Raw genomic sequence first — 15003 nt, 5'->3', positions numbered from 1 at the left:
GATGGGTGTGCGTTAACCGCTTTAACACTAACGGAGCAATTGGCGTGATTTATTCAACATTCGCAAAACAGCAGCTAAGAATAGAAGCTTTTTTCCGAGAAGTGCTTAAGTGCATTACCTAATCACCAAGCGTAGAAAAATGGGACCCATTACTGAATAGACCCCACGCCGCTGCAGCTTTTAGCTGCCGGGGACAGCTACGCCACTATCGGAACTATTGCTGTGATTTAGAGTCCGTGGTGGTTATTGATAGGCCCAAATTTGAGAGGCGTCCCTTTTGGGATCTTATCTCATACATCTACGGCTTTGTTAAGCACGTTGACACTCAATTCAAGACGACAAGGGACTTTTAGTTTACCATCATCAACATCGCCATACTGTCATATCAAGTCTCGAGCAATCCCGCTGGCAATTGTGTTATCGAGCGAGGGGTGCTAGAACATACCCAGGAATTCAGACCCGGCCGTCGCATCGATTTGTAATAAAACGACGACCCCGATTGATTCGATACTCACGCGGGCATTGCGACTGCTTCACTCCATATGGCTGAATGGCTTCGGCTGTAGACACAAACCAGGACAATGCGCAAGGCGACCTGACGAGCCAGGCAGGGCCGTCGCCACCTGCAGAGTCCGGCGCAACGCCGCCGCTGAGTCGCACCTTGAGCAGAATCAACACCGATCTCTCCTCCAGAGACAGCCACCGCGGCCCCAGCGAAAACAATCATGGCGGCGACAACGATGGGGCGTTGCACAGCGCGCTCTCGAATACGAGCTCCATCACATCGCCTCCTCCTTACTGGCCTCATGCCAGCCTGCACCAGCGAAACATCTCCAACTTATCGACCGAGTCTTTCCTACCGGCGGAGGCAATAAGGTTGCGCGACAACGACACAAACGACGACGATAGGAACAGCGCATGCTGGGCGAAGAGCGTGGAGATTACGGACTTCATCTTTGTGAACGGCAGTAATACGAATATTGGCGCCTTCATTGTGTGGAACATATCTGTCGAAACCATGAATGTGAGTTCAATGTTATTGCTTCCCTTGCAGAGAGCGGCGCAAACCTGGTGCAGCATATGTGTGTGTGTCTGCGCCGGCTTCGACTACGTCATACAAATGAACTGACCAATTTGTTTCATGTTTCGAACAGGGAAGCTACATGAACATTCGGAAACGCTACTCTGAGTTCGACGACTTTCGACGAAAACTGACCCAGTCCTTTCCCAACTTCAGAGCGGCAGTGCCGGAACTACCACCCAAAAGCGCGATATTCAAATTCCGACCCAAGTTTCTGGAAAAGCGCCGGGCTGGCCTGCAATATTTTCTCAAGTATGGGAAGACCCAACAACCCATTTCATACGCTCCCTGCTCCTACATAAACTAACACAATCTTTGTAGCTGTATTCTATTAAATCCAGAGTTCTCGGGATCGCCTGTCCTCAAGGACTTTCTGTTTGCGTGATTAAGCGGCCAAGGTTTTCTCTCTTTTCTTCTTTATTCTTTCCCCGAATGGAGCGGGCCTTTGAAAACTGCGCATCGCTTTTAGCCGAAAGGTCCAAAAGTAGCACCCACGTGCTTTGCTGCACGATTGAGCTGGATAAATTGAGCTCCATGATTTCCTTTTTGGGTAATACTTTTCGCATCTAATTTGGAGCATGTATTTTGGTATGAAAATCCGAGCTTGAGTCTTTTGTACGCCCCTGAGGGGGCGATCTTTGTTATGTTATGTACGATAGGTTTACATTTATGCTTTTAATGATAGTGAAGGGGTCTGTAATAGTGTGTATGAATGGACAATGGATACTTTTAAAATTTACATCTCCGTCTCATGCAAAGTCATTCCGCGGTGAGCCGTAGTAAATTTCAGGTACTTGCTCGCCATCTAAGATACAATCTTTCGCAGTTGTTTCACTTGATCATGTTATAATGGCCTGTAATTCTACACCACTGTCTCAATAAAGGATAAAAAATCTGCCAACTAGTAGCAGCAGTAGCAGCAGTAGCAGCAGTAGCCCAGTACATCGTAATGGTTATAAGTGCTGGGTAGTGGGATTGGGGTGTTGCATAGCTTTCCCCTGAATTCATGGAGTAGCAGTATTCAAGCTGTGTATAATATTGTTGGGTATACATGGTAGTCTTTGTTGGATATCTTGAACAAGACAGCCCATAAGTAAAAATGTGTTTGGAACCTGAGTAGTACTTACTGTCCGGTGACGGTGGTGTGGGAAATGAGTATGTCTTGAAGAGAAGTATTGCCGTTTGTTTGGTTATGTTCAAACACGAGATGGGATGTTGTAATCGCAAGAACAAATATTGTCGCTCTCCTAGTTCAAATTTCGAGCACGGTAGTATCCACCACGTCATGTAGGCGCTGCAGCAGTGCGTTCAAGACTGCGTCTCCATGCATGTCAACTTTGACCAGCATAGATGGCACTTGAACAGTTCCTTGAAATTTCTTTGCAATGAAACAGAGTGTAGATAATAGAGCAATTGAATGGCGAGGATCTTGAGCCTTATGAGAGATTTAGAATACCATTGGCTGAGATTTTTCCGTCCTGCAATGCATATACTCGATGTGCTTCTCGCAGAGTGTGCGAGCGCCGTCAAGAGAAACCCTCGGCCGATGCATTTGACCCAATAACAATACATCACTTTACATGACGCTTGGCCCGGCCCAATTACGCAACCAACTTAGAATGTGGTGATTGATAGAATTCGTAAATGGTTCCAGTAGGACGATCCGGGTGAAGTGTTTCTCGCGTGTCTAAGCAAAATCACGTCCACCAATACGCTAGTCACTATTCAAGATCTCATAGAGTTGCGCGGCCGTGGAGTCGCTTCTACAACAGTACAAGACGTTCTTGCGCTGACTCCAGAGGACCACAAAGACCTGGACGACGTCCTTTTACGCTTCTATATGCTCGAAACAATCTTCAATGAGAATCCCTCGCCAGAAGACACAGACATTTATATTTATATGCTCTTGAAGATCAGGGCCCTTGGCTGTGTTTAATGTTATACAATACTCCAACTATAGCTTCAATAGCAAACCAACCAATCCATATAGAAAAAGACTCCTGCCAAATAACTTATCAATATATATATACATAGTATCAGTAGCCTCAGCAACAAGATTCAGCGACACCTGCACTGAACAAATCATCGTATGTGCTTCAGAGCAATGCGCCCCTCGATCATGTCCATTGATTCCATCAAGCCTATCGCAATGCTAGCTCATTCTTCTACTAATAGTAGGTGCCTGTAAGCGCGATGGACACTACATGTACCCTGTCTGTTTCAGTCTTCTGGAATAAACGCGCTGTCTGACAGGAGCACCCATGAGATTTTCATGTGTCGGGGCCCTGATTCCACTAAACCCGTTCTCTAAAATTGGTACAGTAATATTACATGTATCCCGTGGCCCTACAGGTGACCCATCCCTGTTGCCGGAATTCGCGTCAGTAAATCGCTTCTCCGGCCCGACCTGCTGCACTGCGCCTCAAACATCAGTTTGTCGCTCGCGGTGGCCGAAGCCAACACTCCAGTCGTCTGGTTGGCCTAGAATGACCTGCTTGTGAGACAGGAGACCACAGCAACAGCGCCATGACAAGACAAAGCCAAACGAAAAGAGAAGGGAGGAAAAGAAAATGAAAAAAAAAAAAGATGCTAGGAGAAAGATGATAACATCATGCCTTGTTTAGTTCTCTCTTGGCGATCTATCGTACCGCTTCGATCGCTTCGGTTTCGGGATATTTTAATGCGCATGCACGGACTAGTACTGCCACCTATCAAAATGGCAGCTGCCGCGCCTCCTTTGGGACATGCCCTAACAGCGATATTGTGATCACCACTCCATCTCTGCACTTCTCGTTCGTTGCGTGATCTCTCCGAGCATCAGTACATGTCGCATATGTGAACAGTGATGATACAGCGTAAGCTCTTGCTCAGATACAAGCACAGAGAACCCGTGATCGATCGGGGTTCGTTCTACTACCTGAGATAGAAAGATATCACATACTACGTATTTTGTTCCAAAGAACCTGTCAATCCTATTTTAGTAGCACTACTAAACGTGCTAGCAAGATGGCTGGGACCCACGTCACGTCATCACTAGATGTAAATAGTGAGACTTGAACTGGGTGTTTATCTGTAATACCAGCATGTTTGCAATGGAATCGCTGCCAGGGTACCGCATTCAAGGTTATATTCTGCCTTCATCTAGTGCGTCAATACTTGTGGACAGGTAGCGCCCGCACTGCTGAGCGTCTCAGACCAACATGGCCGCCGGTCTCACATGAGAGGCGGTGCCCTTGAGTTGTGGCACCTATATATGCCATAGCTGCTGTTCATTGAGGATCCCGACGCCCTCGGGTCCTTGCGTCACTCCGTCATCGACAGTTACAGTATATACCCAGTATATACCCAGTCCAGGGGCCGGTGATAGATAAGTGGTCAGCACCTGCTCCCATTTTCCCTTGTTCAGCAACGCTGCAGCTGGTTATCGGGTCCGTCGAGGTGGCTACCGTCTCTTTTTTTAGTTCTCTTCACTGTCTTAAAGGCCGCTTTCCCGCTTCGGCCTGTTGAACCAGCACCAACAAAGTCCTGGACCCTGGCCGAACATCGAGCTGTCGCTTTTCCTCTTCAGCGCCAAGGGCCCATCCGGGCAACCCGAATGACGAAAGGCGGCTCCCCTCTCCGTATAAAGTTGACGTCGCCTCTCACAGACAGCTCAGTCCATGGGATAAAGCAGTGTCGAAATCACATTCCAGCGTTTGCTTTTTCCCCCGCAGCCCCGCGGAGGTGGTCTCCCACGGGAGGTGCCGGGCATCATGACTACCTCTAGCTTTGCCTCTAGTTTCACAACCCTCTCCTCAAACTCGACAAAATCACAGCGATACATGGATTCACTAGTGCCGCCGTCCAGAGATCAGTTTGAGCGTATCGCTCGGGTGCAGGAAGGGAAGGAGGAGGAAATCAGGCAAAGGGTCAAGCATCTGAGGCAAAAATCGCTTCAAGAAAGCAAGCAGAGTTTGCAGGCGAGCAAGAGCGATGAGATGAGAGATGCTGCACGCATTATTCAGAAAACCTTTCGCGGCTACCGAGCAAGAAGGGAGATGAGTGGATTTATCTTGGATCCGAGTACAAGATGGATCACTGCGATCCGGGAGGCACAGTTTCGCGAAACAACGCGGCCTCGAGGTCGGTCTTTCACCGGCGCAAGCCAAGACACTTTATCGCTCGGAGACATGGCCGATTTCCATGCGTCAACCGCACGATCAAACTGGAAGAAGCTGAGCATGGTTGCGCTGCGGGCCGGTCACGACGATGAAGATGAAGCTTCCGACTCGGATTGCTCATCTGAGGCGGCGAGCCTACCGCCCCATGAGAAGGAAGAGTTGCGGCGACTTCGAGAACAAGCCAATGCACAACGACGAAAAACCGCCCTCACGCTGGGGCTGCAGTATTGGTTGGAAATAGTAGACCAGAAACATCGATATGGTACAAACCTGCGCATGTATCACGAAGAATGGAGGAAAGCCGATACCAATGAGAATTTCTTCTATTGGCTCGACTATGGTGAAGGCCGGTATATATCGCTGGACACTTGCCCACGAGAGCGACTTGAAAGGGATCAAGTACGGTATCTGTCGAGAGAAGAGCGCCAGTACTACTTGGCCACTGTCGACGACCAAGGCCGGCTATGCTGGGCCAAAAACGGAGAGCCCATCGACACGTCAGAAAAGTACAGGGACAGCATATATGGGATTGTCCCTGTAGACGATCCAGCACCGCCCTATCGACCGATGATGGAGCACCCGAACCCCTACGCCGACTCAGCTAGCGGAATGCCTTCCAACGCATCCGCATCGTATCTGGATTCGAACCACGAACAGCATCGCGCAGACAGTCATGTCAACCCAGAGCCCGATCAACGAGATATCAAAAAGGTGAAGCAGTTCTCTGCGACGACAACGCTCAACAAACTGCTCCGTAAGACGGTCAGAGACGGCACTTGGATCTTTGTTGCCGACACCTCGTTCAGGCTTTACATCGGCATCAAACAGGCGGGAGCATTTCAACATTCATCGTTCCTCCAGGGCGCCCGAATATCCGCGGGGGGTCTCATCAGCATCAAGGACGGCAAACTCAGCTCCCTCTCTCCGCTGAGCGGGCATTATCGCCCACCAACCTCCAACTTCCGTGCCTTTGTGCGGAGCCTCAAGACCGAGGGCGTCGATGTGGGACATGTGACGATATCGAAGGCCTATGCTGTCCTCCTAGGCCTGGAGACATACACCAAGTCGCGGCGTATGGGCAAGGACCTCATGCACAAGATGATCCACCGGAAGAACAAAGTAGTACATCCAAAGGAGATGAAGAAGAAGGAAGAGGATGAGATAGATACCAGCAAGAGTGCGCAGAGGGAAAGGGAAATTCTGGAGACGGAGAAGCAGCAAGCGATGGCCGATAAGCACGCGCGTGTGGAAGAGACTGCTGTCAAGACGATGGAGAAGCTGCATCTTGTGCCTTCAGCAGCTGGTGAAGAATCTCGGAAGAGGACTGTCACATATCTATAGCATTCAGGTTTGGAAGGAAGGTATCGCCCGTTAACTGGCTGTTGATAGGCTTGCATTTTGGTCTGTACGCATAAATACCCTGGGACTGGACTGGTTAGATAGAGCGAGTTTGTATTTGACTTTAGCGTTATATTAATCTTGATGACTGAATTTGAAGTCTAGCATTATGATTCAAATGTTTCTTTCTCCCGGGTACCTACCTACCTAGGTAGTAGGTACAATAATGAGCCATGTCAATGAATACATGTACCCAGGCCTTCCACCTTCGGATAAAAACAATAAGCTCATCATTCATTAAAATCGACGTAAAATGTGATGAACACACTCTGATTTGCTGGATTCAATTCTGATCTAGCTTTTGTGTGTTGTTAAAGATCTATGTTTTCATGACCTGTAAGAATAGCTTCTCGTACGAGGTGATGCGGGAAATCGTTGCTGGGAAAGTTACCATGATTAGGTGGAGCACCCAGTCCAACGTGGTTGATTCTTTTTCCAGCGAGCAGCAGCGGATTTCAAATGCTCTAAAAAGGGGCCGAGCTCTGCTGGCTTTAGTGAGCTGGTGCCCTATAACCTCGCTGGCTTATAGGCGGTACGGGGGCAAGAGCTACTGGGACCGCTCGCTAAAATCCACCAAACTCCATGGCGCGCAGGCGCTAGAGCGCCCCCTTCGGCTGCCCGAGAAAAAAAAAAGGCGTGGAAGGAAAAGCTGCAGTTGAGCGTCAAACGTCACGTCGCACGAAACAATCGGCATCAGTGCATCGAGCAAAAAACATCGAGGCAACGCGTGTCCCGACAGCGACAGCGACCTCTCCCGCCGCGCTGAAGAAACATGACAGGCGTGATCCCGCTTGCCAATGGCCTCCATCACCCGCTCCAACCGGCGAGCTGAGGGCCTTCACCTCTATGACCGTAACGTGAACGCCAGCGGCCCCCTCACGCGCTCGGCGCCAGGGCCAAACTCGTCCAGCTTCCACCACGGCGGCGCTGCAGGCGGTCGCACAAAGCGAGCCCTCGACGTGGCCGAGCGCGAGTTCGAGGCCATCCGCCACAAGAAGACGAGGATCGCCGTCGAGATTCTCGCAAAGCCCCAGCTGCCTCTCGAGTCTGTGAATGTACAACCGCCCCCGATACCGCGACGAGCCGCTGTGGCGAGCAGCGCAAGTAGGCCGCCTCCTGCCCCTGTGCAGCCCACCACCAAGCCCCCAGCGGCGCCCATAGCCGCCGAACCGCAGAGCGCCGGCTCCAGCTCCAACCTGACGAAGCATCAGGCGAAAGTAATAAATGGCATTAAGCACGAGCTGGACCGTCTGCAGCCTCGCCAGGACGACACCAAGGAGCAGGGTCGCAAGCTGCGATCGCAGGAGGCGACCCGCTTCAAGAGCGAGCTCTCAGCCTATTTCCCGGACTACGATGAAGTAATAGGGAACGACCCCAAAGAAGAACGTGAGCAGCCCCGTCTACCCGCCTCCGAAACTGCCGTGCCAATTCCCTTGCCACAATCTTGAGGTTTTTATTGCTGTTATACGACGTGCAACTTGTTTTTTTTCTGACGAGTCGATTTAGATTTACTCAACCCCGAAACGCCGATTATTATTATCGATACCAGTCTGTCGCGCGCGATTCCCGATCCTCCTCGCAATGCACCTCGACCCCACCATCGAGCTCCAGGTAGCATCGACTTTCCAGTCAGAGGATACGGCGATGCGCTATTCACCGACGTATTCGACTCTCAGCGCATCGATTTTGGCTTTCTAGAAGCCCAGCACAAGAACAAAAACATAGAAGATCCCCTGCCCGACAGCTTGTTCGAGCCCATTCATAAAAAAGCCGAGAGGGTTGAGCGATCGATCCGCAATACAGAGAAAGGCCGAGCACAACATGAGAAGGACCAAATCATCCGACTGCTGGAAGGCCTTCAAGGCCATGACTGGCTGAGAGTAATGGGCGTCAGCGGCGTCACGGAGACGAAGAAGAAGAAGTTTGAACCTGCTCGGATGCATTTCATCAAAGGCTGTCAAGTTATACTGGCTAAATTTCGCAATTGGAATCTCGAAGAGAAGCGACGAAAGCTGGAGAAGGAGAAAGCATTGGCAGAAAAGGCCGAGCAAGAGGGTGAAACCGACGAGAGTGAGGATGAATCTCAGGAGAGCCGGGATGGCCTTTCCAAGCAGAGTGAAGGCGAGGATGAGGAGGAGGGCGAGGGCGAGGGCGAAGGGGAAGACGAAGACGAAGACGAAGACGACGTTGAAGAAGACGAGCCTTCTCAAGACGATACTAGCGAGACGTCATCACCGGCTAAGCAACTTCGACGAGAGGCGAGGGCAAGATCAAAGCTGGCATTGGCAGACTCCACAAAGCTGCGAATAGCTCACAGACCTATGCCACCGATAAAACCTCCAGAGCCTCCAAAAGAGTTTAAATCCTTCTTCTCCAAAAAATACGAGCGTGATAGCGCGCTTAACCGGCAAAGGCGAGCAGGAAGAAAGGTTCTTGCCTGGGGTCTTCCGCTACCCGAAATTGCTGAGGCCGACTTCATATTGCCAGAAGAATATCGAGATGAAGAGACGCTAAAGGCACGCGAAAGGAAAAAGCGCAGAGACAGGCGAGAGCTGCGGACTTCGAAATAACGTCCAAATCATTGTCATGGGGCGTCATTGGGAGGGGAACAGGAGATCAAGGTACATGTACAGTGGGCGTCTAAGGGTCTGATTTGAAGGGCGTTTGGTAGTTTATAGGTCATATATTGGAGATGATGGCCCAGCAGGTTTTTTTTTTAGCAGCTCTTGTAAGATTATACCAAAGCATCAATGCACCATGGACCTGAGAGTGTACCATTCTCGGGACAATTTTTAAACTGTAATAAAGAAGAAGGGGAAAAAAAAAATTAAACATGATTATCAGTGAGTAAAACGAGCATGTGATAAGAGGTGCTGATAGTAAATGCAATTATGACATCGATGGAATTGAGAAGTGAAAAGAGGCTGCGGACGCTCGGAGCTTCGAAATTGAGCAGGTGTTGGTATGATGTAAGAGGTTGATTGTAGGTGTCTATATTCACATGCAATCGGAGTGCAGCGTGCTACAACCACAAATGGTATGGAAAACCCTGAATGTAACCTCTGAAGAAGTGATTCAAGACCTGATATGTATAGTTACGGTCAAGCAATGTGCGCATTTAGTTGCTACACGCAATTGTCCAAGAGCCTGAGCTTCAGCAGCAATGGTATAGTAGTAGCGTTTGTAGAAATTTGGCTAGTGAAGTTTGGGCTGGGAGCGGCAAGCGGCAAGCAGCAAGCAAACAGAGGTGGTCCGTGCTCCTCAAGCTTCTTTCGTGGGAGACGCGCCGCCACCACTCTGGCAATTTGTCCAGCCAACGTATCCGCCATAGCTTTTTGCGACCCTGCCTTTCCAGCATCTTCCGTATCTCTTTTTCTCTGTAGGATTGGAGTTTGGCGATCTAATTCCTTGCGTCTCTTTCATAATTACCACCGCTTTCTCGCCCGAGGCCACACCCCTTTGCGACTCACCACCACCTCGAGCGACGACCGGACGAAGTGCGATGAACCGATGGTGATCGGGTAGCTCTCACTCTCTCCTCAGATGCGCTCGCGACAAGTCCATCGAGCTCGATGCAGTGACTCTACAATTTGAAGCTCGCTAGAGCCACGCCGCTCACAACTCTCCCCGCTCCTCAATCTCTCATACCCCAGTCACTACCGTGGCCATGGCTGCGTTTATCAGCGGCTCCAATTCGGCACCAGACATGGAAGACCAGGCGTTATCGCAGCATCCGCTGCTAGACGGGCGAGATGGACTGCCTCCCATCGAGGACCGGCCGGTGCTCGGATATTTTGTTATCAAGCAGGAAGTCAGCCTTGACGTCAACTTTCGAGATCGACGCATCGACGGCACGACGGACATTTTCATAGTGACTTTTACGGATAAGGCTTCCGAAGAAATCCTTCTCGATGCTGCGCAGTGCGAAATCGATACAGACAACATTACGCTTACCGAAATGCGGGAGGTACAAGGAGAGGCTGTTGAAGGGCAGAAGCGCAAGGTGACGGCCGAATACCGCGATCCGTATCAGAAGCTAGCGCACCCCAAGGGCTGGAACTGGCGGGCTGAACATCACGATCTTCGCCGGATCCGCGCTCGTTCAGTTTTCCATAGCCGCAGGACCGACGTGCCCGCCGAAAATAGAGAATTCGAGGGTTGTACGCCCGTCTACGGCTCGTTGAAGGTGAATCTTCGCAGCAAAGGAGAGCAAGAACGCCCGAGGTTGATCATCAGAAAATCGACTACAAACCTGGATAGTTTGGAAAAATCTCACAAGCAATTCAAGATTACTGTGCCGTTTACAAACAAGAACCCGAGAGATGGCCTGCATTTTGTTGGTGTTGACCCGCTGGATAACCGTTTCACACACATGTATACTCGCCATTCGATCCAGCCAGGAACCGCGTGCTGCATTTTCCCCTGTGTCGACGATCATGGCGCCCGGTGTGATTGGAGGATATCCATCAAGTACCCCCGGACTCTGGGCGATGCCCTTCAACAGGCTCTTGCAACGCAACAGGATGGCCCATCCCACAACGGTGTCGAGAAGTCTCAAGTTGATGGCCATGATCTTCACTTTAAGCTAGCTGAAGAGGATAAGCTGCGGGAGATGTCTGTGGTCTGCTCTGGTTTCTTAATGGAAGAGACCACAGACCCCGACGACGACCACAAGAAGATTATGATATTTGAGCCAGAGAAGCAAGTCTCTGTACAGAAGCTTGGGTTTGCCATAGGCCCCTTTGAGCATATCAACCTCTCCTCAGAGTCACGAACCGAAGAAGATGAGGTGAAGCTCGGGATGAGCGCACTGAAAATCCATGCATACTGTTTGCCTAACCGGGCAGACTGGGTTCGCAATACTGCCGCAGCCTTAACCATGGCTGCTGATTTCTTTACGTACACATTTGCCAAGTATCCCTTTGGCAATTTCAAGCTCTGTTTCCTCGACGACATGGTGGAGGACACAACGGTGCTGCACTCCTTGGCTTTCATAAGCAACCGACTCCTATACCCCGAAGACATTATCGATCCAGAAATTGAAACGACAAGGAAAATTGTTTACACTCTGACATCTCAATGGATAGGGATCAACATGATCCCGAATACGCGAAACGATATGTGGCTTGTGATTGGACTAGCTCATTACATGACGGATCTGTTCATGAAAAAGCTCTGCGGCAACAATGACTACAGGTTTCGAATGAAAATGTTGGCGGATAAACTTGTCGAGACTGATGTTGGTCGACCCTCTCTGTCGGATCTTGGGCATAGCCTCCACCTTGGCGAATTTGAGATGGAGTTCATGGCCTTGAAAGCACCCATCGTCTTCTTTATTCTCGATAAGCGATTGAGCAAAGCGTCTGGTGGCCACGGATTGACTCGCATCCTCCAGAAACAGCTGACCCGGGCTCAGATTGAAAGCAGTGATAAATTTCTCATTCTTGACTCCGAAAAATTCAGAGCTACGTGCGAGAAAGCTGCCAAATATCGCCTCGAAAGCTTTTGGAATCAGTGGATACATGGCTCAGGCTGTCCGAAATTCGATGTCAAGGCTAAATTTAACAAGAAGAGACTCTGCGTGGAGTTGATGTTGATACAAACACAACAGCAAACTATAAAGAAGACTGAGCTCAGTAAAGACGAATTCTTTCGAGCTATCAAAGAACGAAGAGCAGATCTTAAGATTGGTGAGACACAGCCATTGTTTACTGGCCCCATGACCGTCCGGATTCATGAAGCCGATGGAACCCCTTACGAGCATATCCTAGAGATTCGAGAGGATGCTGCGCGTTCTACAAAATTTGAGATCCCTTATAATACGAAATATAAGCGACTAAAGAGAACGCGCCGTATGAAGGAGAAGCACAACGCAGGCGCAAGCATGGAGATACCTGAAAATACTGATGATGCTCTACTCTACTGCCTCGGAGACGTCCTGCAGAGTCCAGAGGATCTCCGCGACTGGGAACTGATAGAGTGGGACCCAGAAACCGAACGGAAAATGGACCAAGAATCCTACGAGTGGATTCGCGTTGACGCCGACTTCGAATGGGCGTGTAGCATGAATAGAACTCTTGAGCCATACATGTATGTGTCTCAACTGCAGCAAGACCGGGACGTTGTCGCCCAGCAAGATGCCATGCTGTATCTGTCGACTGGCCCGCTTCATCCGATTGCCTCTGGATTCCTTGTACGAACACTTGTCGATCGTCGTTATTTCCACGGCATCCGGACTATGGCAGCGAAAGCCCTGACCAGGCAGGCCAATATCAAGGACATTCCGATGCTGGGACTCCGACAGTTGATGCGGGCTTTTCGCGACATGTTTTGTTATGACCAAACAAACCAGCCTCTTCAAAACGACTTCTCTGACAAGAGACAGTACAATGTCCGGTGTTCAATTATCAGAGCCATCTCTGAGGTTAGGGATGGCACAAATTACTGTCCATTCGAGGCCCGACAGTTTATTTTAGACCAACTGCTTTTTAATAACAACGAGAACAACCCGTATTCTGACCATCACTACATAGCTTTGCTGGTTGAAGCGCTGGCTACGTCGCTTATTCCTGCCCAGGCAGACGAGTGGTTCAAGCGACAAGTCAAAATTCCCACCGAAGAGGAACGCCGGTTTCTCGAGGAGGCAATGGAGCAGATTGAACGCGTTCTAAGACGTGATGAGTGGACACATTCGTACCAGAATATTTGGACCATTGCAGGGTTGGATGCGAAGCAGCGTCTCATGAAAGCAGAAGTGATACCCATCAACTACGCTGAATTTGGTCAGTATCTACTAGATGGAACAAACGATCTAATTCGCATCAAGTGTTTTGAGGCTCTGATCGATCTTGGGGCACTGATGGACCCGACCGTTTTCACCTTCCTGTTCTACTCTCTAATGACGGATCGATCGCCTTTTGTTCGTGACAGACTTATTCAGGCGGTGGCTCGGGGGCTTGCTGCCATTGCATTCGGTGAACACTCAAAGGCTGTTAAGAACGAGCCTGCCCAGGATGAGGCGGATGCTTTACTGCTTATCCAAGATAGTGCCGAGGAAGTTGCTGCCAGAAAGGAAAAGTTTGCTCGAAAAGAGAATCTAGATGCTGCGCTGAAAGCTTTGAGGAAGGAAATGGAAGAGACGTATAACGGTGATGAAAGGCACTACAGCACCGCCATGCGTAAGGCGTTGGACCACCCTGGTCTTGGGCGGGCTGAAATTGAGTCGCTGCTTGATTTGGCAGCTATGATGTTTGAGGAAGCGAGAAGCTGGGTGCTCACACTCAACTTGCCCAAGGGCTGGAAGGTGGAGCGCCCTGTGGTTCAGCTTTCGGACAGAGTAAGTCACTGCATACTTTCCCTTCTTTACTTTAACATATAGATAATCTGACTCTCAATAGCTTATGATGAACTTCAAGTCTTACTATAAGACCAAGTTGAAGAATGCAGTGCCTGCACCACGGACTCCTGCCCCTGAGGTGAAATTGCCTCCTCCTTTGCCAAGATCATCATCTATCAAAATCAATACGAAGGCCGCGCAGCCGCCGCAGCCCCAGCCACTCTCACAGCCACCTCAACCGGCGCGGCCTGTAGCTATTCCCAAGCCAACGCCTCCTACAGACACTATAGTTGCGGCTCCAGGGGTCTCTCGTCCTTTGAATGGCACTAACTCGCTTCTTAAAACTGGCATTAAGCTCGAATCTCAATCAGGAGTACTGGCCAAACGGCCTCGGCCAGAAAAGGGGGATCAAGTGTCAACACCAAAGAGACCCAAAGTGGAAGGGCCGTCATCGAGCTTTGAAAGGATCACTGCTCTTCCGAAGAAGCGGCGCATCGTCACTCTCAGAACATCCAATCCAAAGCGCCTCGCTGTCATCCTTGGTCATACAAAGACTCTTTCGTCTATTCCTAGCAGGACGGCTTTACCTTCTGGGGCTTCCAAGGAACAGCCGGCACTCGGGTTGGCCAAGGACATCAACGCTCTGAAGCCTGCGCGTAAGCCGCTGCCTTCTGGAGACATAGTTAGGAAGCCCTTGCCAATGGGTGGTTCGTCTTCGAGTCTTTCGAGCCTTGGAAATTCTCCGACTAGTAAGATTTTTGCGAAGCATCGCCCCCCCATGCCTGGGCCTAAACCGCCTAGCAAATCTCCCAGCAAGTCTCAGTCTCCGAGCAAATCAGCTACTCCGCCGGTGCCTAGTCAACCAGCGGCAGCAGCGGCGGCAGCGGCAGCCCCGGCAGCTGTTCCAAGCGCACGTCCCAAGATCAAGATTATCAGAAAGCCTCAACCATCTCAGGCTCCTCCTGCGCCATGAAGAAGAATTGCCTGTCTAGACGAAAGCCAATGAAGAAGCTGCATAGAAAAAAAAA

General features: G+C 50.2%; 4 protein-coding genes across 4 annotated transcripts; all 4 read left to right on the top strand.

Annotated features, from left to right (window-relative positions):
- Nucleotides 1-550: 550 nt before the first annotated feature.
- TGAM01_v202908 (hypothetical protein) lies at nt 551-1466 on the top strand (the record flags this gene model as incomplete). Its single annotated transcript, XM_018810421.1, has 3 exons — nt 551-1024; nt 1155-1333; nt 1403-1466. The coding sequence occupies 3 exons, from the start codon at nt 551-553 to the stop codon at nt 1464-1466; spliced, it is 717 nt and encodes a 238-aa protein (XP_018656360.1).
- A 3367-nt stretch (nt 1467-4833) lies between these two features.
- TGAM01_v202907 (IQ calmodulin-binding domain-containing protein) lies at nt 4834-6582 on the top strand (the record flags this gene model as incomplete). The annotated part of the gene is made up of 1 exon (XM_018810420.1): nt 4834-6582. The coding sequence occupies one exon, from the start codon at nt 4834-4836 to the stop codon at nt 6580-6582; it is 1749 nt and encodes a 582-aa protein (XP_018656359.1).
- An 854-nt stretch (nt 6583-7436) lies between these two features.
- On the top strand, nt 7437-9209 carry TGAM01_v202906 (hypothetical protein; the record flags this gene model as incomplete). Its single annotated transcript, XM_018810419.1, has 2 exons — nt 7437-8025; nt 8146-9209. 2 exons carry the CDS (start codon nt 7437-7439, stop codon nt 9207-9209), a joined length of 1653 nt encoding a protein of 550 aa, XP_018656358.1.
- Nucleotides 9210-10306: 1097 nt separating this feature from the next.
- TGAM01_v202905 (transcription initiation factor TFIID subunit 2) lies at nt 10307-14948 on the top strand (the record flags this gene model as incomplete). The annotated part of the gene is made up of 2 exons (XM_018810418.1): nt 10307-13975; nt 14037-14948. The coding sequence occupies 2 exons, from the start codon at nt 10307-10309 to the stop codon at nt 14946-14948; spliced, it is 4581 nt and encodes a 1526-aa protein (XP_018656357.1).
- Nucleotides 14949-15003: the final 55 nt, after the last annotated feature.

The sequence above is a fragment of the Trichoderma gamsii genome, assembly GCF_001481775.2.
Source record: "Trichoderma gamsii strain T6085 chromosome Unknown Scaffold_7.2, whole genome shotgun sequence".
NCBI lineage: Eukaryota > Fungi > Ascomycota > Sordariomycetes > Hypocreales > Hypocreaceae > Trichoderma > Trichoderma gamsii.
Note: the sequence above shows the minus strand (reverse complement) of the source record. Positions and strands in the feature narration are given on the sequence as shown.